Raw genomic sequence first — 22,451 nt, forward strand, 5'->3', positions numbered from 1 at the left:
ACGTTGATCGGCATCACAGTGCCAGTGCATCGGTAAGTTCAACAGAAATATAGACTAGTACTTTTTTAAAATTTTTTTCTTGTGGGGGAGACCCCTGGGGCCGTTCATAAAGTAGGTAGGTCTATTCACACTGGGGATAGTAATTCACGATGCGTACATCTTTGCGTCAGGGGACAATTAGGCTAAATAACATACGCAGCGTGCAAACTTTGAACAAATTGTGGAAATGAACGTACTTTCACATATGAACACCTATCAAGACAACTTTTTATATATCGAAAATCACCATAGATCACTTTCACACTACACATTCGATGATATCACAGCATCTTTCAACCGACCATTTAATTATTAAGACCTTGTCAGTACTAGGGCTACCGGTATATAGAACCACAGAAGGGGTATGCGCACATCAAGACAGGTGGAGGATGGGATTGTGTATGCCCTAAGGGGAGGGGGTGGAAGTCGGCGTTTTTTGCGTATGGACCAGCCCTTTGGAGGTCAAGTTGAACTAGTATATACTACCGAGTAAAGACAAGGGCGAATGAGGGGGGGTCAACGGGCACCGTGACAGGCGTATGATAGGAGTCAAGCATCCTTTCATTACCGACTCGTATAAGAGTATTCCGTGCAGGGTCTGGCAACAGTCTTCTCATTCAAGCTTCACCATCGATTTTTCGGATGTCCAAGACGTCCTCACACGTACAGAGTATTACCGTGTCCCCACTGATCTGGGACACAATTTATTTTATATAAAAAAACCCGATTTTTAACAGTCAAGACGTTTTAATTTTTCCAAATATATATATAAAAAAGTCAAATAGATTCTAAATTTTAATGTTAGGTGAGGGGTGTGAAATGCTTTTGTGGTGCGTTCGCTTAAAGCTGTAGTTAAAGGATTTATCTCCTTGCCAATTACACAAATTGACGGACACATTTCCCTAGTTAACTGGATGATCATAATGAATTGACTAATGGACCTGTAATAGGCCGAAATGATGTATAATATCAATAGCGCTGTAAATTATTTTTAAAAAATAGGCCATGTATAAAAAAATACCCAGATATCAGTGGATATACAGTTCGACACGGGATAGTGGATAAATTGATAATAAATAATTGGATTTACTGACTGACCCATCGACCGGACGACCAACCGACTGACTGATTTCATTCTCCTTTTGAACCAAAACGTAAACTACTAAAAGCCTATGTGTACATAATGCGATAAGTATTATACATCTACAATCAGAAGCAGTTCGGTGGAGTATTGCCAACCTCTAGCCTAATTGTTACTAGTGCACCAGCTTCAAAAATAACTTAAAAGTGAAAAGTTAATCATTCAGATTCTGTAAAAATATTACATTCTTGTATTCTGGGTAAATTAATCCGATTCACGATATTCTCGTGGTCTTCCCCGGGGTCCTGGGGTGCAGATGAACAATTGAAATATGAAATTTAAAATATGATTTCAGGTACATAGAAAGAAAGAAAAAACCACAACTGTCAAACAATAAGCACAAACATTAATATAGTGGTTATAAAATAACAAAACATTGACAGAATGAACGAAAATAAGTTTAAAATATCACACAAAACATAAATTAAGATATCAAAAAAATAATTTTTTGATAAGCCATGTTTTAAAATAATCACAAAAACACAAATAAGATAAGACATACGCAGTTTTAAAGAAACACACAAAATGCATACTAAGATATATAGAGAAATAAGTAAGACACACCAAGTTTTAAAAAGTAGTGTAAACACAAGTCAAAGTGTAATAAAAAACATTAAGTAAAAACTGTGATAAGATAAAATAAAAGAATTCACATGAAAAATAATTGAGAAGTTAAAAATGTACCTTATGACATGATATTTTCAGGGAAGTCACAACCTGCGGACAAGGATAATGTATAAATGACGTTAAAAACAAAAGCTAAGAACTGGTCAGGTGAGCTTTCAAAAGTGATTTCAAACTCTGGGGGATTGGGGGATTGAGCCGAGCGTATCTCGCAGCTAACGCTGTTCCTGACCATAGCTGCAGTAATGAGAAGACCATGCTTCAAGCTATCAGTTTTACAGACTGGAATGAATAGTTTGTCGTCAGTGGAATGCCAAGTGGGAAAGTGATGAATATTGCAGATTTTGTTGACAAGATCAGTTAAATACGAGGGGGGTAAGACCGTGAGTTATTTGATACACAGATACGGATCTCAAATAGGAGAATAGTTTTTGTATGGGCATCTATCCCAGCGTTTCAAAGATTTCATGGGATAGGGAGTCATATCGTCTGCTCAATATTTTCCTTCCAGAAAGTTTCTGCAGTTTTAGACCCTACAATCATCACCTTGGTTTTGTCATAGTTCATGACCAGGCGATTTGCATTCAACCACCGTGAGATCTCAGCAAGTGCGCGTGTTAAATGCTCAACATCTGTACTGCTTTTACCGGTAACTAACAGTGTATGTGTGACCCACTCTGTAAAAATGAGTCTTAAGTTGCCAGAGCCACTTTGGAGTAAAAAAGTGCTTTAGAATAATTTTCACAGTGTAAATCAGTAGGAACCCACAGCATTTTTTACCATTGAGTATCCACTTTCATCAGGATGCCAAACTGAGTGATACATCAAAACAAAAAACTCACTTTCTCTTTCCAATACAAATGAAAACTCAGAAAATGGCTCTGGTGACTTAAGACTCATTTTCACAGAATGGGTCACATATATCATCAGCATACATCCGCGTTACTTTTGCTTACCGATGAGGGCATAAAATTCATATAGATCGAAAATAACAAAAGACCCAATACAGTGCCTTGGAGACACCATTGACAACATTCTGAGATGTAGAGAAAGTCTCGTTGATGGACACGTCCCGAAAGAAAACTTGCAAATCAGTTTAATGTACTGGTGCAGCAGCCCAGCGATTTTAGTTTGGCAAGAAGAGTCGAGTACTCTATGGTGTCAAATGCCTTAAGGAGATCGATAAATGCCACACCGGTCAGCAAGCCAGCATCAATGTTTTGACTCCAGTGTGTGACCATTTTCGTCAAATTGTCATTGTTGAGTACTGAGGCCTAAAACCGGACTGATTTGGATGTAACAGCTACTTGTCATTCATAAATTCAAAAAGTTGGTCAAAGACAGCACGTTCGAGGATTTTACTCAAAGCTGAGAGAATAGAGATAGGACAGTATTGCCTACCTCCAATGGGTCACATGCATTAAATAGCGGGGTAACTTTAGCCGTCTTCATGCCAATGGGAACTTAATCTGAAGTAAGAGATCTGTTAATCATTGAGGTTAGAGAATCAATCAAACCACCGTCTCGTACCTCTTTTTCCGCCAGAGAATAACTTGGAATTGTGCCGATAGAAGAGTATTCGAAAATATGACCACTTATAGAATATTCCTATATATTCCAAAATTCTAACTGACCATTCGAAGATGAAAAATCAATGAAATAAAAAAGGGAGAAATCAAGTAATCACATTCAATTGTATTTCATTTGAAGGAAAAGTATAATTGGGTCTTATCTTGGTCATGAGCATTCAGCTGCTTTTTGGTTAGCTCACAACACTTAACAATAATATGCTGCTAGAATTGCTTAATAAGCCCAAAATTACTTTTTCTTCAAATTTTTTTTCAAGTTTTCGTTTTTACTTTTGGTAAGAGTGTGCATATTTTGTATCTAAGTTTGCAGGAATACAGAAATATTTGATTGAATCGATTGTCGAATATTCGAATTTTCAATTATTCGAATTGACTCCACCTGAAGAACAACGCATTTGACTTGGCAAAACAGTGGGTAATTCTCCCCTTTACCGACCCATTTCGACATGATAATCTTTGTACAAGATTTTCTTCAGATCAGCGCGTCCAACCTCATCATCGGCCAGAGCCTGACCGAGTAGCCTAACTTTGGACAGCTCGTCTCCCTCCTGTCGGTTGTGCCACCTGACCAGCATCTCAAAAATCTGTCTCTTGGTGTCTCCGCGATAATCCTCCTCAAAAACCGCGATCTCGGCAGGGCTGAAGTGCAGTTTTAGGCCCAAGGAAAACCTTTGCTTTGGTGTAACATTCCCAGCTAGCCAAAAGAGGTACGAGTTGTCCAGATCCTCTGCAGAGAAACAGTTTTTATAATAATACACATACAGTTATAAAGCATACAAATAAAATAATACAAATACCATACATAATGAGAACATACAAAATGACTATAGCCCAACCGGTCAATAATTGTTCGATTTCCCAAAATTAATCTTCTTCTGTACCGCCGTGGTCCCGCATTGAGTGCACATAAATCCAATCCCATTGAAAACAGCGTCAAATCAACAAAGTTCTGTCCCAAATGAAATTCAAGCCGACATGCTAGAGGATTTTGTGAAACAAAAATTATAAAAATTATTAAATTGTCTTGCCTTTCATTTTTCCATTTCTTTTCAATTTGAGGTGGGTTAGCCAAGTACATTTTTAATTATTCACACAAAATAAATTCACCCTGTGGAAAGTGAAAGCTCCCATTAACCTTGCACATTTTTCAAATGGCATCCCTCTTATTTCTGGGGCCCTTGCGACCATTTATCAACCGTATTTTTATCAAGGCGGAAGTATCTCACACCAGGGAGTTGATCCTCAGCTACATTTACACACTCACACAATTTTTTTCGATCAAACAATCTCTGTTTCAAACGGTCAGAGCGCTTTTCACTCTAAGCTTACCAGAAAGCACCACTTGAATAAGTGTAATTCACCCTTGTTGAAGATCCAAGTAACAAATCACTTACCCTTGGGTTGTTGAGAGTTAGTACCCGGACCTCCGCCACCGCTCATGATGCCTCCCTCTAGTTGCTGTTATGAATCGACGAAACACATCATCAGAATCAGTGTACATGTACAGTACATTGTATAGTGTGCGCGCTTCCAGGCAAAAGCAGTTGGGTTTTCCTGTCTCCAACCAAGACCTCAATCTATAAAGTCAGTCCTGTACATCGTTTACTTGTTCATTTATCATATGTTGGTCCTGTATTCTGGAATCGGCTAAGATTATTCGTATTTTACTCACCCTATTCTTGCCTCAGTGTACCACGCGATGGGATGGCACGGACGGGCTGTTGAGTGCATGTCGCTGTGTCACGACATCGGTGACCTTTGTTCATAGAAACATCACAGGCAACATAAAGAAAAACACCCAGCCGGTAATTCCCAAATTTCTATAAAAAGATTCATTGACAGTAGTGAGGAATGCAAACTGAAAAGTACTGTAGGCTGTACCATTTTGTGACACAGCCACGTTGAAGATAGAACGGTGTAACTCTGAAACAATAGGGGTGAAGTGTTGTGGGGTCGGGTGGAGTGGTGTGGTATTTCCGTTGGTCGTGAAAAGCAAGACAGTCTGGTTCATGCAATATATGACGGGAAGTGTGATTGTTAGGTCTCCTGGCTTTCAGTTTCCCTCCAGAATCACGAAAAAAAAACCGCTACGTCGCCAGAATCAAAGGAAGCTGCTTTGTGCCACATATTTATTGTACTTTTTTTTACAGGAAGGTGAGTTTGATCTGCACTGGAATCTGATTTGGTGCCCTATTTAACACAATTCAATTCATGTCCAACACGTCACGTAACAGGAATTTTCCAAAAGAGGGGGGGGGGATATAAACTAAAAATTTTACGGATCCGGCCCTGCGTCACAGGACAGAACGCCGCAGCAGATCCGTCGTACAGTGCTAACTTAATTGTCGCGTGTTGATGAGATGAAAAGATGTGTGTCAAAAATTGGGCACCATACCAGTGACCTTGGTTCGCTGGCAACAAGAGAAAACTATCTAGATTGTAATTCCCTCATTCTATAAGAAGAGTTATGGACAATTCACAGGAATTTAGACTTTAAAAACAGTACAGTGTGTGTATTTTTGACGCTGATCCGTGGAACAGGATTGGTAACTATATCAAATACTACACGGTTGTACTAGAAATGTGAAAACGATTATTTCGTTTTAGTGGTAAGTATGTGTGATGCATCGATGAGGCTCAATATTTATGTAACCCGCGGTTCAGCTCCAAATTGCAGAAACCAATGTTTTAATCGCCTCCTTTTGGACTCTAAGGTGAATGTCTCCACTCAAGATTCAAGTACCCAGCCATTCACAGTTTTATTACTCGAAATCGTAATCAAATAGCTACCAATGTCAGCATATAGAGAAATTTTAATACTTCTGAAGATGCCAGTGATTAAATAATAACGAAAGGCCAAGTCTCACAAAACCGTAGGGACAGTCGACATCAATAGCAGGTCTTACTGGGTGACGCGAGGGTCTACAGTATACTTGCGGCAGTCTTTGAAGGGGCGAGGTTGTCAACTTTCACTGGTGGCGAGATCTCAAGAAGTCAGTCTCTGGTGAAGACCTGCAGGCTGGACATTCGTTCCTGGTCCTCCGTCTCAGTCCTGGTCCCCCTCGACGGTCCTTGGCCTCCCTTGATGGTCCCGCTCTCCCTTGACAGTCCCGGTCTCTTTTTCTTGACACTGCAGACTTTGTGTTTGGGTGGGATGCTCAGTTCTTGTCAACCACCTGCAATTCTCTAGTGTCAGGCCTGCGTGGCAGCTCAGGGTGAGAAACTCACTCAGAGAGCTCTAAAACAGAGAGTTCTGTGCAAACTAACATACACTGTCTCGGATACATGAAAACATCAGCCGCACAAAATCACGACACCGTGACAACCTTGACAAGTACAGAACTTTTAAGTTATGAGTTGGACCCCTTTGGCAGGAGTAAAGCCTATTCAATCTTAATCCAAGAAATGTACGACTCAAAGGTAACGCCCTGCTGGGCTCGAACCGACTTATTTGCCCAAAGACTTGACTTGAGTGAGTTAATATACGTTATAGTGACTCGAGTCGACTCAAGGAGTCACTCGTTACCACTCTGATGTGAGGCAAAATAACAGAGTTGTAATGGCTCGAGCCAGTGACTCGACTCGAGTCCGACTCGAGTCACAATTAATTTTTGGCGACTGGACTTGACTCAGGTCCCGAAGGGTAAATGACTCGACTCGTTTCACTGCGAGCAAATTTCTCGACTCGACTCCCTCATCTGAAAACCTGACTCGAGTGAAAATTCTAAAAAAGATTTGAGTCCCCAAAACAAAACAAACTTCTTTGCGAAAAAAAAGATATTTGCAACGACCTACAGTGCTGGTTTATGATGTTCATATGTGTTAAACCCAGATGTAAATTTCTCTCTTGTTTTTACTCATTGTATTGTGTTAAAATATTGGTGACTCGAATTGACTCGAGCTAAATACTGGAATCGAATCAACTCGAGTCACTTGACTCGAATTGACTCGAGTCACCAAATTTATTGACTCAGTACAACTCTGAAAAATACTAGTGAAAATGAAAACCAAACAAAGGAAGACAAAAACCTTTTATTTTGAGTTTCTGCCAACTCTGGGAGTAGTTTAGTAGTGTCCGTGTGCAGCCATTGTTCGGGTTCATTTGAAGCTAATGTCGAAAGAAAACTTCAGGGTGTTACAACTGAGTTCGGATGTCCCATTTTCAAGACAATGGTGTTCAGTCATGCATGCCAGGAGGGATACCATCAAGGTATCATTAGAAAGAATACTGCTTCGACTTTTCGGAGATCCTTATGCATTATAATAATATATTATGATTTGGGCATATTAACCCCTTTCCTTTGGGTTTGGTTTTTCCGGGACACCCTGTAGAACTGTGTAGCAACTTATTGCGAATTTATAGGATGGCAAGTCTCTTCGTTGGAATTCTGTCTTGTACTTGGAATAAATCTGAGTTATTTTTGTTTGCGCATGTGCGAAACAGTTTCCCCGAACTCTTCGAATACGACAATTTTGCGGAGTTGAATGCACTATTAACATATTTAGCAGCCTATTACAATGTGTAATAGAACGTTCACAAGATGAAAAGGAATGCCTTCTTGTGAAACTGAAATTCAGATGAAGGACATTAATTTTGCTGAAATTTCACACGAAAAAGAACTACTGATCTTTTAAACCGACTGGTGATTTAGAGAAATACAGGCGATTCACAATAGCGGGCCTCCAAGATCTATCAACCCTTTGCAAACGCATTGTGATTGGTCAATGCGTTGCAACCTCCTGGAGCCGCTCTGTTGTGAAACGCCCGTATTGGGCTGCTGGAAACATACAGTTTCAGAGAGCACTTACGCGTTGTCCACGCTGCAAGCAACAAATAAAAAAACTCACAAATTGTGTTTTGCATAAAACACAATTTCGCAATTGGCTGCAGCTTCCTTCACCATCTTGCAACGTCTCTCCCACATCAGCCCCATGCACGTGCCATTTGTGAAGTCGGTCGTAGCACCCTCCCAGAGAAAAATTGTTATTTCATTCCCAAAAAGTTGTGAAAAGATCAAAGAAGCAGAACTTCGAATTGTGTTGGTGTTAAGCAATTATTATTATTTTGTATATTTAAGGTCACTGGAAAAAAAAAAACCAAGAAAAGTTTTTAAAGTGTATATTTTTAATAAGTACAATGGTCGAAGTCATTATCAATCACCATTCCCAGTATTAATCCGCACTGAACGATTCTTTCGGATGGCTTTATGGTGGTTTTTACAAACACAGGTTTTAAACCATCTTCGTGAACATTTCTAAAACTGGCAATTTGGCAAACCCGGTATAAGACAGGCAAATATTTCTACTTTGGATAGACGATTCAGGGGAGGAATGTTAATATACGTGACATTCTTTGTCACAATAATTCTGCTTTTAACAAGAATGAAAGTAAACATTTGATCATATATATCTGAGTGCATAAACATGTATATAAAATTCATCTTGTTTTTCTGTGGTCGAACAAATCTACGGCAAAATGTCCTTCCAATTTGTAGCATACAGAGTCAAAAATACTTAATAATACAATAATAGTGCACGGCTTCCGTGCAGTATTCAAAACCATCGTTGCATTGGACAGAAATGGGCATTCCAACTATATACCTCAGCAACAGTGTATCGGGAGGGGGCTAAAATATATTGTAAGTTTCTTTTTTCCTTTCATAATTGAAACCACAAGCTTTTTTTCTCGAAATGGCACTTATCACCTTTCTTTTGGGGAGCACTTTTTTACGAATGAAAAAAAAAAACCCAACCCCGACAGCCTTTTTTCAAATGCCAAGACCAAAATCACTGAGCAGTATTTTGTTCAAGTCAGTGCGTCCAACTTGAACTAGGACCTTGCCTAGCTGCTCCACTTTGGCCGAGTCGCCCCCCTCCATCCCGTTACGCCAGTCGACCAGCATATGATATATCTGCAGCTTCACGTCTCTTTGATAATCGGCCTCATAGCGACCCAGATCGGCATTGTTGAAGCCCAGTAGCAAGCCCAAGGGAACCCTCTCCTTTGGAGTAATTTGCCCGGCCAGCCACATCAAGTACACATCGTCAAACCCCCCTGGAAAGAAGAGGTTGGTATTTATTTGACACATCGTACTAAATACACAGTGAGGGTAACAAACAGTAAGTTTTATCTTCAAAAACTTGCGAGTCAACCTCGCAGGGCAGTCGGCGATTGACCTTCTTCTAACTATAATAATCATCGGTATGACAGTCAGTCGGCAATAAAGCCAATCTTCATCAGTTGGAACAAAGTCGCAAGAGAAGAGAACGTTCACCTTCTGCAACGTGTTTCCAACGGGGATCAATCGCAAATAACTGATATGGCGAAGTTATGTGTGGTGAGCTGTGCATCGAATTTCCCTCAGCCAATCATGTTGCCGCCAGTGTTAAAAAATCCCACAAAATGAATTCGTTTAAATGATTTAGTATCTCTCTTAAAGGAAAGAACCGACGTCGGCATTGGGGGGGGGGCATAACGTGTGTGCAATTGTTTACTGCGTGTTGGGTATGTGCAACTTACGCGTACGGACCACGACACCTTAAGGCGCCTTTCCACATTATGTACGATTTTCTGGTACGTTTCGTACACGATGCGTTCATCCGTTTCACTATCACGGACGCAAAAGTTGACTACATGAACATATCACAGTGTGCGTTGCGTTCGGCCATCAAAATCTCCCCGGTGGCGAATTTGACGGATACGCAACACTCGTTGCAAGTGTTGGCGCGCATCGGCAAAGGCGCCTTTAAAGGTCGCCTTAATGCATCAGCACTCTGCCGCGCGCGTTTTCTTGACAAGAAGGCTAAAAGTAAAGACCGTCCCTGCAAGCAAAGGCGCCCTCGCATCAACCTTGACTCCATGGGCTGTGTGCGCCTTCCATCACTAGATCGCGCAAGGCGTGGTGGGAACCAACACGGCACGGCAAGATCGTATCCATGGGAACGAAGCCCCAAGCAGGGCTTGGTCAATATTGTCAATTGTGAAATAATATGAAAAGGAACTGGTTGGGCAAATATGAGGTATGGTATGGATAAAAATCGTATCCTGTGCTCGCACTTGTTTTGTATAACCACGCGTGAAAATTATCGTACGTACCCATCGTTGGTTGCTCAGGATCAGCGTTAATAAAGGCACTCCTAACGTGTTATACTCCAGCTGCACTGAACTGCCTGTAAAAATGGGCAAACATTTTGTGTTCTTAGAGTCAGGGTAGCACAAACGTCACTGACGTACTCAGGGGGTTGAGAGGGGTTCACCCCACCCCTTCCAAAACAGAAGAAAAAGGAGGAGGACGAAGAAACAGAAAAACAAACTGCAATGCGATGTTAGCGTAGGTTCCAAGAACTTGCCCTCTGTTTGATTTACGACCCCGCCACCGCGAGGGCGTTGTCACAACTAACCCGTTATCTGCCTCCGTCAGTAAAGTCGTCCTCGGATTTTTCGTAGCAGCCAAATTGCCACGCAGCGGACGCGCCTTCTTTGCCCAAATGCAGCACGCACCATGCGCTCTCATAAACTTTGCTCAGAGTGCAGCAAGTCTCATCCCATGACCACCGCAGTTTACGAAGTGACGCAACGCGAATGGTTCTTTCCATGTAATTCAGTCGAAAGTGTATAGATGACTATGCAAATGCTCAGAGATGCAGAATAGAAAATGGCCAGCAGGATTATTTGAAGAAGCTGCCGAATTCGATGCAAGAAAGTTTGTCATTTTATTATCAATTAAGTATAATTTATCGCATGATCTTTTGGTGTCTAGGTAGTCCTGTTGACTGCTTGATGTCGTCCCAACAGGCTTTCTCACTGCAGGAGGCCTACTCTAAAGATTTCGATTTTTACGCTGTTTATAGAGATACTGAGACCCGCTTTCCTCTGAGTTCTTCTGCCTTTTCCGGTCAAACCTGACCAAAAGTTGACTCCGAGGGATCACCCCCCTATTACTTTGACGCCCGATGGTTTAATCGACGTTATTAGCGCATATTTATGAATCGTTTAGAGGACTGAATTGTTTCAGTGAGTCGGTTGGCATAGTGGTTCTTTCCTCGCCTTTCGCCTCTGCTGTCCCCGGGGTTCGATTCCACAAGTGGATTGGATTTACCTGATTTTGTGGGTTTTATCCAGAATATTCCTCTAGGGTTTTCGTCCCAGCTCTAAAACTGTCAGTGTCGCCACCGTACGTTTCTTCAGGCTTGCGAGCGACAGTGCCTTGAGCGCCTTTGAGGAATCCTTGGTGTAAAGATAATATTATTGGAAAGGACACCAGCGCGGTTACGGAATCAAACTGCCAGAAGCATCAACTGAGAAACTCAATCCTGGGCATATTTTGGTTTTTAAGGTGACAGAATCTAAGAGACAAGGAAAACTTCGTCAATACACCAGCCAACACATGTCGGCTCGCAAAATGTCTTCCAAAACATTTACTTCCTGTGCATGTGAATATCCGTGTGGTTGGTACTTATTTTGTATCATACTAGCCTTTGAACTTTGCGCGCACCTATAACCTGGCACGCACTGTCTGGCCTGACAGCGGTATTGATGTGTCAACGTACACGGCCCGGGTACAGCGCCTACCTTGAACAAACAACTAGTCAGGAACCTGTTCCTGCTTCCGCGAATAGGGAAGAACATTATGTTGTTGTTTTTTTAAACAGTGGACCTAGTAGAAAACATCCACACAGGAACGGGAAACTCGAAAGCAAGCGGAAACCAACCAAGATTTAGGTCCAAGACAGGAAAGTGCACAGAGTGTAGGCCTATACACAGTGTAGTATCGCTTACGTACAAAACACCAAAAGCATTGGAACCATATTGCAACCTTCTGGAAGTCTTTCAAAGCATGGAACCGTAGGGAAAAGATAACACTTACTTCTTACTCGCTTGCCCACAGAACTTCGTTCTAGATCTAACGGTAAAACTTGACAATTAATCGGTCACTGATCTCAATGGTTTCAGCAGACAACGGCGGGCCTGTTTGACGGTTTCACTGAGTCGAACCTGGAGTCTCCTGCAAGCTTGCGGTGCAACAAACAAGCCCTGTACGTGGGGAATTTCCAGTCGAGGGACTAGAGAGCGATGACTCATGTACAAAGCGATGCTCTGTGGACGCATCTTGTTTGTGCACAAACCTATGTACAGCTTGAAATTTTTACGACTTTTAATTTAATTTGTGAGAAAGAAAGAATCGTGACAAATACTGCTAATGATCCACTCATGGAGGAACCGTTGCCAAAGAATGATTATTCAGATAATAACTACGGAAGATCTTCTTCCTTTTGTTTCCCCGTATGCATGATGCAGCATTTCTCTTTTTTGTGGCCATTCATGGAGCTTATCAATATCTTCCTGATATATGATGCAATCAGATCGGTTGTAAAACGGTTGTTGTCACCTTCAAATCTCCTTAAGTTTTGAAACGGTGGCCCCACCCCGAAAGAACTCACATTCCTGTGTGTTTTGCAGTGCACGCAAATGACATACCGCCACCTTGTGGCGAACAAGTTCAAGTAATATCCCTTAAACCCTGACGCTGATAGGTACATTATAGAAGTTAGTAGGGAGGGGTACCTGTCTAACGTTCTCTTGACTCCGTGGCAGAATTCACCATGGCAGGTGGCAAGAAATTAACGAAGGAAGAGGAGCTTTTGCTCCAAGATTTCAGCCGAAATGTCACCACAAAATCCTCAGCCTTGTTCTACGGAAATGCTTTCATCGTTTCTGCTCTTCCAATATGTAAGATTTTTCGTGTTTACCAAAGCATTCCCTTTTTCATCATGCTCATCGACTGTAGGCCCCTTAGACATGTTAGACCCGTGAACAGGGCCCATGGCCGCCCAACGAATACTGGGCCCTGTCCCGATTAATAGAGATTTCTTTCGAAAACTTTATCCGGTACATCCGGGGGCATAACTAAACATCCGCTTAATTTTATGATCTGAAATTGCACCGGTATGTTCACTACTTACGCTGTAAAAAATTCGCTAGGTTGGTAATTGTATAAAACTCGCCTTTTCCTCTTTTGGAGGAAAAACTGTTGGCTTTTTTGCCGTTTTCCCACTCCGTACGAATTTTCGCCTGACTTGAACTGTACATTACACAGACTCCTTTGTATGGTACCCTGTGTGAGAGCCTGTCTAGTTACACCCAGACTTCAGCACCTACGTATCTCGTTCAGATCTGCGAGAGTACCTGTCGATCTAAGTACTCGTAGAAAATTTGTTGGGAAGAATTCCATATACGAAGTCCACTGTAATATCGCGTAATTACTACAAAAGTATCCTTACTTTGATCGCTGAATGAAGACGATTCCAATAGGCATTGAAGAGCTGAACATCATAGGACAGAAATGTGGAGTTTTGGGCACACTTTTGGAGCTACACATGGACCAGGTTTACATCGACAGGCGGCCATCTTTGCTTCTGAAGAACATGGCGAATGCGCACGACGTGTGCGCATGAACCGAATCATATCCGGAAGGGGTTGGGCTGCCACAAGCATTGAGGTAATTTTATGCATGAATCCGCAACACAAGGAGTGCAGAGGGCCGTCATCTGTCTGGATGGATCTACACAGTTCACGAGGTGCCGCGCAATGTGCCCTACTGTACATGTACAATTTTTACTTGGGGGAAAATAGTGCGTGTTTTGCGACAATTTTTAAGTTGGAGGATTTGGTTAGAAGGAAAAATGGGCCCAATTTCTTTTACAGACAGTTTGTAAGTTGGACAATTTGTTTAGAAGGAAAAAAGGGGCAAATTTCAGTCTTTTAGAGAGTGCTTGTCAGTTGGAGGAGTTTTTTTCTATATTTATACAGAGGGAAGGGGAAAAGGGAGCTGAAACCTGTCTTTAGATTATTGTGTGGCTATCTGCGCTCTAAAATGTGAGGGTAGGCTTGTACAGGAGAAGAACATCCTTAAGGATTTGATTGAAGTGGTCTACTCCTGCATGTCGGCAGCGCCACATGTATTCGGCCGGGTAGAACCCAAACTGGTCGCTTCCACTGTATGGTGTGGATAGTCACCTCTCTCACCAATTGCGCGACTCCAATTCTCGCTCATAGTGCATGTATTGCTAATGGATGAAGCAACACTCCACCTAGCCTGAGTTCTTATACAGCATTGGACTGAAATTCCTTCTTTCGTACGGCCGACTGCATTTCTACTTGTTCTTTCTCTCTTGGTTTACATAATACGACGTACGGAGATAACTCACGTCATACAGTCAATAGTGCTCAGACATGTACCTTACCTAGTTGATTTCCTTTGGCACAACCTACTTATATTAACAACGGATAGCCACATTTATTAATATTTAAATATTCTAATTTATACAAATATTCGTGAATAATTACATATTCAGTTTCATAAATATTTAATTTTTTTAAATATTCATCTTGACCTCATCTTGACCTCTCCTTAATTCAACCGTAACTTTATATGGAACATATCGACTTTCTCCGGCAACAAGCGCTCGTGTGGCGTGGTCAGTTAGACTGCTGTATTTCTATACCTAACAGTTCTCTTCATTGCAGGTTCGCTTCCCCTTTACGACACAATTTGGATTAAATGTCTTAAATGTGTATACTAACTGTAATAATCCTTGTACTAATGACAGGAAAACTGTGGAGAAATAATAGGACGGGATAGTGAAGGAAAGAGGAAACGGTAGAGGATATAGTAGGGAAAAAAAGAACGGCAAAAGGACTCACTTTTTTGCCGTTTTATTGCGTGGGGCCCCTTCTTTTTAAACCTGTCCCCCTAAGTTACTGAACCCCCTTTCACATCTCTATCCCCCAAAAATAAATGTCGCCCCTTTTTAAATCTGTCCTGGAGCAAAAATTTCTCCTAAAAAGTGAACTTCGTATATGGAATTCTTTCCAATTTGTTTTGTGTGGCAGCTGATACGCAACACTGTTGGCTGGTTCCCTGTCCAGTCACACACTGTTTGTGGTGAATCATTTGTAGGTGGCTCGCTCTCTGACACGAAAATGCCGAAACAGCCGTCACTTTTGTGCAAGCGGGGCAAACTTCATCCAGAGTGGGAAAACGGCAAAAAAGGCAAACATTTTTTCCTCCAATCGAGGAAAAGGCGAGTTTTCTACAATTAGCAACCTAGCAGATTTTTTACAGCATAAGTAGTGAACATACCGGTGCAATTTCAGCTCATAAAATTATCCGGATGTTTAGTTATGCCCCCGGATGTCCCGGATAAAGTTTTCAAAAGAAATTCCCTGTTAATCGGGACAGGGCCCAGTATACGACGGAGGAGTATTCGTTGGGCCCTGTTTATGGGTCTATAGGGCCCTATGATTCATCGGCAGCTACAGCCTATCATGCCTATGCTCAGGCAGTGACGAATCGCCTCTCCAATAGCTCGGGGCAATCAAATTTTCATTCGGGCAATTAAAATTCTAACTAGGTGTGCCCATTCGGGCAAGTCCAGAAAAGCTGATATCTTTTCTGTCTCTACAAAATATCTTTCAATAACTTTTTCTCTTTTTGAAATGCTTGTTTTTTTGTATGTTTTTGTAGTTACATTTACCATTTTTGGAAAGAAACTTCCATTATTTTCACGAGTTCTCATTCACGTTTCACTGTCACAGTGGTGAAAACACGTGCCCACCGCGCCGCACCCATGCAAAGAAATGTAGCAACCAGAACCAGTCTACACATGTATTGTACGTTCTGGTCGATCAGCCATACATGCTTGCAACCCTAAAGCCACAGGTCAAAAAAAATTGATGTTGCAAGAGGTTTTCTGCAAGTTCTTTCACAGAACTTGGTCTCTTATTTATATGTGTATTTTCTATGTTCATGCGTTTAATTTGAGTTTGTTTTGCTCGTACTTAAAGCGAGTATCTTTCAACAAATTTCCTGCCGCGGCACAAGGTTTTTTGCCCACTGGTCTGGATACCTCACGCACGCTTCCCATGCGATACATTTTTGGCCAGTTTGCCGTCGTGATTGCCTGAGTCACACTGTGTGAATTGCCCATTATTCTTGTGAATTGTCGCATATAAAAATTTTTACATAGATTAAAACAGGTGTTCATCACTTTTTGAGATAATTTTGGAAGCTGTCTTCCCTGCTCATGCCATTCAATTCGTACAAAACAAATTGGCCCCCCCCCAAGAAAAATTTCCAACCTTTTGACCCTATCTTTAAGAGGCATGTAATTGGAAGCACAACTATTTTGGGGGCCTAATAAAAGACTGCATGCATGCAGTAGGCCTAAATTAAATAACCATAATAATCGTGGACTCCAAGAAATCTTGGGCAATTGTTGATCTAATTCGGGCAAGCAAATTTATGGAATGGCCTGCCCGATCGGGCAAGCTAAAAAAAAAAATCGTCGCAGCCTGCCTATGCTGGCCTACATCATGTACATCGTACATGGGGATTGTGATGTGAATTTGGGGACTCCGTTCCTATAAACAGAATGGAGACCTGCATTTTAACTTAACTTTAGCTTGCTCATAGATTATTATTATTGTAATTAACTAGTCACGTGTTTGTCAACTAATTTGCCGTTTTGGCTACACTGCCTTCCCTACACGCCGGTGGGGTGACATTAATGTAACACTTGTCAACGTCGTGCATGCACATGCGAAGTCAGGCAAGTGGCGCTGGTCAACGTGGCCAGCCGTCGTAATTGCTGCCATGCAAAGCCCTTGGATAGTGAATGTGATATTTGGGAATCTATTTATAGTGGTTAATATTGTATTGTATTGTTGGCATTTCATAGATGCTTCTTGTTCATAAATAAGACCCACAGTGTGGCCTGACAGTGACATTATGATTCATTGTGGGGTGGTTTTTTTTTGGGGTGGGGGAGGGAGGGAGGGCTTGGTATCATATTTGTTACTTGGTCTTTCAGTGCAATGCTACCAAACTGGAGTACCATTGGAAATGAGTGGATCAGGTTTTAATGTGGTTAACACTACGTGCGCGTCTCGCTATTGAACAATGTGTCAGTAAGTTTCCAGAAATGGGATCATAACCCTAACCCCAACCTTTCAAAAGCCTTTGGTAGATTTCTGCTCAGAATAGCGTCAGAGTTTCTGAAGTCAACCGCCATTCGCTAGCTCTGGGGGGTTGCTCAGAATATACACGCTCACATATAGGGGATGCCGTTTAAGTGCTGCTGTGGGCTCCGTTGGACAACGGATGACCCTCGGGTGTAGTCTGAATGAGGTGAAAAGGAAACAGTGACATTGACTGTCGTTTCTTTGACAGGGGTGTTTTGGCGCATGCACCAGATGGATCTCGTCCAGTCCGGAATCCTGTTTGGCATCATGACCATCGTCAGTACATGGCTGGTCGCCTTTGCCTACAAAAACGTAAAGTTTGTTCTCAAGCACAAGTAAGTTGATCCCAGCCGAGTGACTCGTGAGGATATTCTCCAAGATTGTTGAACTCTTGGTTTTGACTGAGTTGCCATGGTCATCAGATCTGACAAAGCGGTAGTTTGCCTGTGGTATAGAGTACCGAAGTGTGATGTCATTTAGAACCAGTAAATGCCTTACAAACAAAGGGTTGGAATGGTTGGTTCACGCGCTGGTTCTTGCGTTAATGCCTTTTACACACAAGACTGGGCGTGTGACGTAGTAACTTCGGTACTCTGTAGAGATTATCGGTTGCTGCGTCCTTAGAGGGCGAGTCCTTTGTATCACTGTGATACATGTAGGCTCGAATAAACCTATTGTGCATTCATTGTAACTAAGACTTACTTCATTCCTGCTAAAAGAATAGGGTTTTGTCATGTTTGTGATACACACAAAAATGCATCTGCAACTCGAAATGCCCATCAGCTGCATCTGTTTTTATTTATGCTTATCCAAAAAGTGGCTGCCAAAACCTTCAGTAGGTTTTAAAAGGATGCAAAATGAGGTTTCCGAGTCGTCACTGCAAGGCGCGCTTTGTCTTTTCACACTGGGACCACTATGTGCACGCTGCAGAACAAATCCTGGCTTTCAAGGTAGCCTGGTTGCTGCCATGGACCCAATTGTAGCCTGCCCACAGGCCGTCCAATCACTGCATACAAAGGAGGAAAATAACACAAAAGCATTGCCTCAGAGTTGATTTCAATTAGGTACACATTACGTGTACGTATGTGTGGGCATGTCACGACGTCGTGTCGCGGGAACATCTGTTTGTTCGAAATTCGGCTAACTCTAATTTTTTTGGGTCCATTCCCCTGAGGTCCGAGTTACCGAGATTTTACTGTATGAAGAACTTCACGGCGTCCCTCAAAAAAAGGAAACCAGCAGTGGCAAACTATGTATGACCAAGTTTTGCACATCGTGACCTTAATTATCACACCCTAGGGGTGAGAGACTTTCCTGTGGTACCTTGGAAGGCTTGGATGCATGTCTCTGGTTATGCATGACTGACTTTCACAGTGTTGGAGAGGGCTCAGAAAAAAATTGTGAGACACTTGTGAAATTTGTACAGTTTACACTCTATGCAGCAGCCATCCATGCCACCCAAATACAGATTGTTTCTGTGTTTTATAAATATTGAGATTTTTCCAGTTAAAAACAACTTTGTAAGGGTGGGTGACTATGCTCTCTCTATTGAAACTGACTTGCGCATTCCTGATTTGACAATTTGATCCTGTATTTTTTTTCCCTTAGAGTAGATGTTCAGTAGGTTCCTCTTGCCTCATGGTTCAGTTTCTTTTGTTCAGGATTGCCCAGAAACGTGAGGATGCCGTGTCCAAGGAGGTGATGAGACAGCTGACTGATGCCGACAATAAGAAGATCTCTCGCAAGGAGAAAGACGAGAGGCGAGTTAGCCCAGCTCTTCAAATCCTCCTCCATTCTATAGAACTTTAACGTGATGCTGCAAATTTTGTCTTGCTCTATGTAGACCAGATGACAAAAGTAATACAACTTAAAAGATATTGATTAACCCTAACTGCCCAAGGACTGTTGGTGGTATCCCACCCTAATCACACAAACTCCAACATTTTGAAATCAAACTTCTACCTTCCAGTAACCAATCACAGACTCCAACTGTACTCTTGGTGCAACAGTACCTAATCAAACTCCACCAGCACTCTTGCTGCAAAGGTACCTAATCAAACAAACTCCACCAGCACTCTTGCTGCAAAGGTACCTAATCAAACAAACTCCACCAGCACTCTTGCTGCAAAGGTACCTAATCAAACAAACTCCACCAGCACTCTTGCTGCAAAGGTACCTAATCAAACAAACTCCACCAGCACTCTTGCTGCAAAGGTACCTAATCAAACAAACTCCACCAGCACTCTTGCTGCAAAGGTACCTAATCAAACAAATTTACACACCATCATTCTGCATATCCATCCCCAACTGCTGGGATCACTGTGGTGAGCTAATGGCATTTGTCCTTGCTATGGTAATTATTACATAATACTTATTACATACCATTTCAATGGGAAGCTATCTATCATTACATTATCTTTACAAATACAGTACTGAGATAATTGTAGATACAGTGTAATCTGCCCTCATTTAAAATTCCTGATGGTAAAAAGTGAGAGGGCCGCAGTACCCATTATGTCAAAATTCAACAGGGTAAGTGCAGGCCCACGGTGCCTATTTAGTCAAAATCCCACACCATATAGCAAGTTCCCAGTGCCCTATTCCACAAATTCAAACACCTTACTGGTGTTGAAGTTTAACTGGTTAGGGATTGTCAGGGTTAAAGGGAACAGACTATTTTTCGTCTAGTCTCAGCGCCCCCTCGAACAGAGATATTGACAAATGGGAAGAGCCACTAACATCGGGCTGGGTAGCTCAGTTGGTAAAGCACTGGTACGGTAATCCAGAGGCCGCAGGTTCAAGTCCTACTCCAGTCAATTTCTTTGTTCACCTTTATCATGTTTATAGTCTCAGTTTGGTTACATTGGTTTCGATGCCAGAAAAACAAGGTGGCCACCCCATGGATGCAGGTCCCATTGCTTTTGTGTGTTTGCTTCCAATTTTTGCAGGAGTGTCTTGCTGTCAGAAATGAGGTTCTGATTGCAACTAAGCAGGGAAACTCGCACCCCGTTGCCCGGATGCGATCTCTGTGCATCACAGGGTTCTGCACAGTACGAAAGCACTGTAACCTTCGGTTCAGGATGAAGAGAAGTTTTCACAGCAAAGTGTCTTGCTTTAGGACTTGCTGCACCCCAATATTCAAACTTCCATTGAGGCAGCTGAGCACATTGCCTGAGATCGTCGGAACATGCACAGGGAGAAAGGTTATACCGGTCGAATGACTCTTTGTACACGTCTTCCCCTTCTGCATTTTCTTATTCAGGATTCTGTGGAAGAAGAACGAGGTCGCCGACTATGAGGCCACGACCTTTGCAATTTTCTACAACAATGCCCTCTATCTACTCCTGGTCCTCTTCTTGTCGTTCTTCATCCTGAAGTCATTGGACCCATCTGTGTATCCTTTAAACGGGAAAGGTGACGGCAGTAGTGAATAGTGTTTGCATTTTTATGTTTGACCTCTAGCTCTCGGAGAAAAAAACGGAGGTTTTGCTTCTTCATTTTTGCTTTTTCATTCGAAACACCTTGGAGGACGTCTTGCTGACCATCCAACATCTATCAAGATCGGGGACCACGTGATTGCCCCAGTGCCTTCTGCTCATACTATTGGGGCATGGTTCGACGAGCACCTGTCGTTCACACAGGATGTCCGACTTGTGTGCAAATCCTGTTTCTTTCATCTTCGAAACATTGGTTAAATCAGAAAGTTCCTTACAACTGATGCCACTGCTACCCTTGTATATGCTTTTGTCACGTCAAGGTTGGATGGTCTAAATGTGCTTCTCCCTGGCCTCCCTCAGACAATGACATCGCCTCTGCAGAGAGTACAGAACTATGCTGCGAGGCTGGTCAGTGGGAGTCGTCGTTTTGATCATATCACACCCATCCTTCGTGACCGTCATTGGCTACCGGTGCAGAAGAGGATAGAATTTAAAATACTAATTCTGACATTTAAGTGTGTCCAAGGCACTGCACCTGTTTACCTCAGAGACTTGTTGAAACTGTACTCCCCATTTCGTACCTTGCATTCTTCGGACAGACTGCTGCTGGAACAACCGCGCGGTAGGACAGCTTCCCATGGTGACAGGGCCTTTGCTTGTGCCGCTCCACGTTTATGGAACAAATTGCCATTAGAGATTCGGGCAAGTGACTCCGTCACTATTTTCAAGGGAAGACTGAAAACCTTCCTTTTCAGTAGCAGTTTGTCCCTCTCATGGATCTATTCCACTATAATCACTCACGGTGTCTCTGGTCACTTTTGTGGATATAGGCACCTTAGACATTTTGATGATTGATTGATTGATTGATTGATTGATTGATTGATTGATTGATTGATTGATTGATTGATTGATCGATCGATCGATCGATCGATCGATCGATCGACCGATCGATCTCATCTCTCTTTGTGTCTTTCCTTAACTTTTTGCCCCACAGCAACTACATTGTGTCCATTGGCGCTGCTGGAGGTCTGCTGGCTCTTTTCTCAACTGGGACGCAGTGACCTTTGACCTACACAGTGGTCACAGAGACCAAATCCCAATTAACTTAGGCTTAGATGTCAGTTTTCAAGGGAGCTAGGGAATTGTTTCTCAAATTAAATCACATGTAGTTTATTCCATTAACAGTACAAGCCCTCTAAAGTGCCACCTCATGATTCCGTTTCCAGTGCCGTTTGGAGTAAAATTGCAGTTGTACACATCTGTGAAGAGAAGTGTTGAACCTGACATGTTTGAAGATGGGCCCAGTTGTAAAGCAGTCATTCTTGTCAAATATCTTGCTCAAGAACAAACTTAAGGTGGACCCCTCACCATCTTGGCAAATTGTGCCTAAAACTCCACGTTAGGAAGTAGTAATTTTGTCATGGAGTAACTTTTTGTTTGTGGTTATGGGTAACTCATTACATTCGAGGCACTCTGGAAAGTCATTTAATTTACGTTTATCAATGTGCATCCTAATCCGGGAAAGGTAACCTTTGTTAAAGCAGAAGAGGCATTTCTCAAAATTAAGTTTGAATAAAACAAGAGACAGACGTTTGAAA

General features: G+C 42.2%; 2 protein-coding genes across 4 annotated transcripts; one reads left to right on the top strand and one right to left on the bottom strand.

The window, feature by feature from the left end:
• Positions 1-707: 707 nt before the first annotated feature.
• Positions 708-12,637, bottom strand: LOC110986540 (uncharacterized). 3 transcript variants are annotated; one of them, XR_002599156.2, is made up of 6 exons: positions 12,261-12,637; positions 11,493-11,620; positions 10,490-10,563; positions 5,066-9,448; positions 4,788-4,851; positions 708-4,120 (listed from the first exon to the last, which is right to left on the bottom strand). XR_002599156.2 is itself a non-coding variant. In XM_022248480.2 (3 exons), exons 2-3 carry the CDS (start codon positions 4,831-4,833, stop codon positions 3,822-3,824), a joined length of 345 nt encoding a protein of 114 aa, XP_022104172.1. In that variant the 5' UTR covers positions 4,834-4,851; positions 5,066-5,469; the 3' UTR covers positions 708-3,821. The 3 variants fall into 3 exon arrangements, 1 of the variants encoding a protein (XP_022104172.1); XR_002599155.2 differs by lacking the exon at positions 11,493-11,620 and having other exon boundaries at positions 12,261-12,630; XM_022248480.2 differs by lacking the exons at positions 10,490-10,563; positions 11,493-11,620; positions 12,261-12,637 and having other exon boundaries at positions 5,066-5,469.
• A 320-nt stretch (positions 12,638-12,957) lies between these two features.
• On the top strand, positions 12,958-22,451 carry ssr3 (signal sequence receptor subunit 3). The gene is made up of 5 exons (XM_022248479.2): positions 12,958-13,123; positions 17,625-17,751; positions 19,078-19,176; positions 20,679-20,810; positions 21,848-22,451. The coding sequence occupies exons 1-5, from the start codon at positions 12,997-12,999 to the stop codon at positions 21,912-21,914; spliced, it is 552 nt and encodes a 183-aa protein (XP_022104171.1). The 5' UTR covers positions 12,958-12,996; the 3' UTR covers positions 21,915-22,451.

The sequence above is a fragment of the Acanthaster planci genome, linkage group LG16, assembly GCF_054643075.1.
Source record: "Acanthaster planci isolate LZ-2023a linkage group LG16, COTS_SCS, whole genome shotgun sequence".
Taxonomy (NCBI): Eukaryota; Metazoa; Echinodermata; class Asteroidea; order Valvatida; family Acanthasteridae; genus Acanthaster; species Acanthaster planci.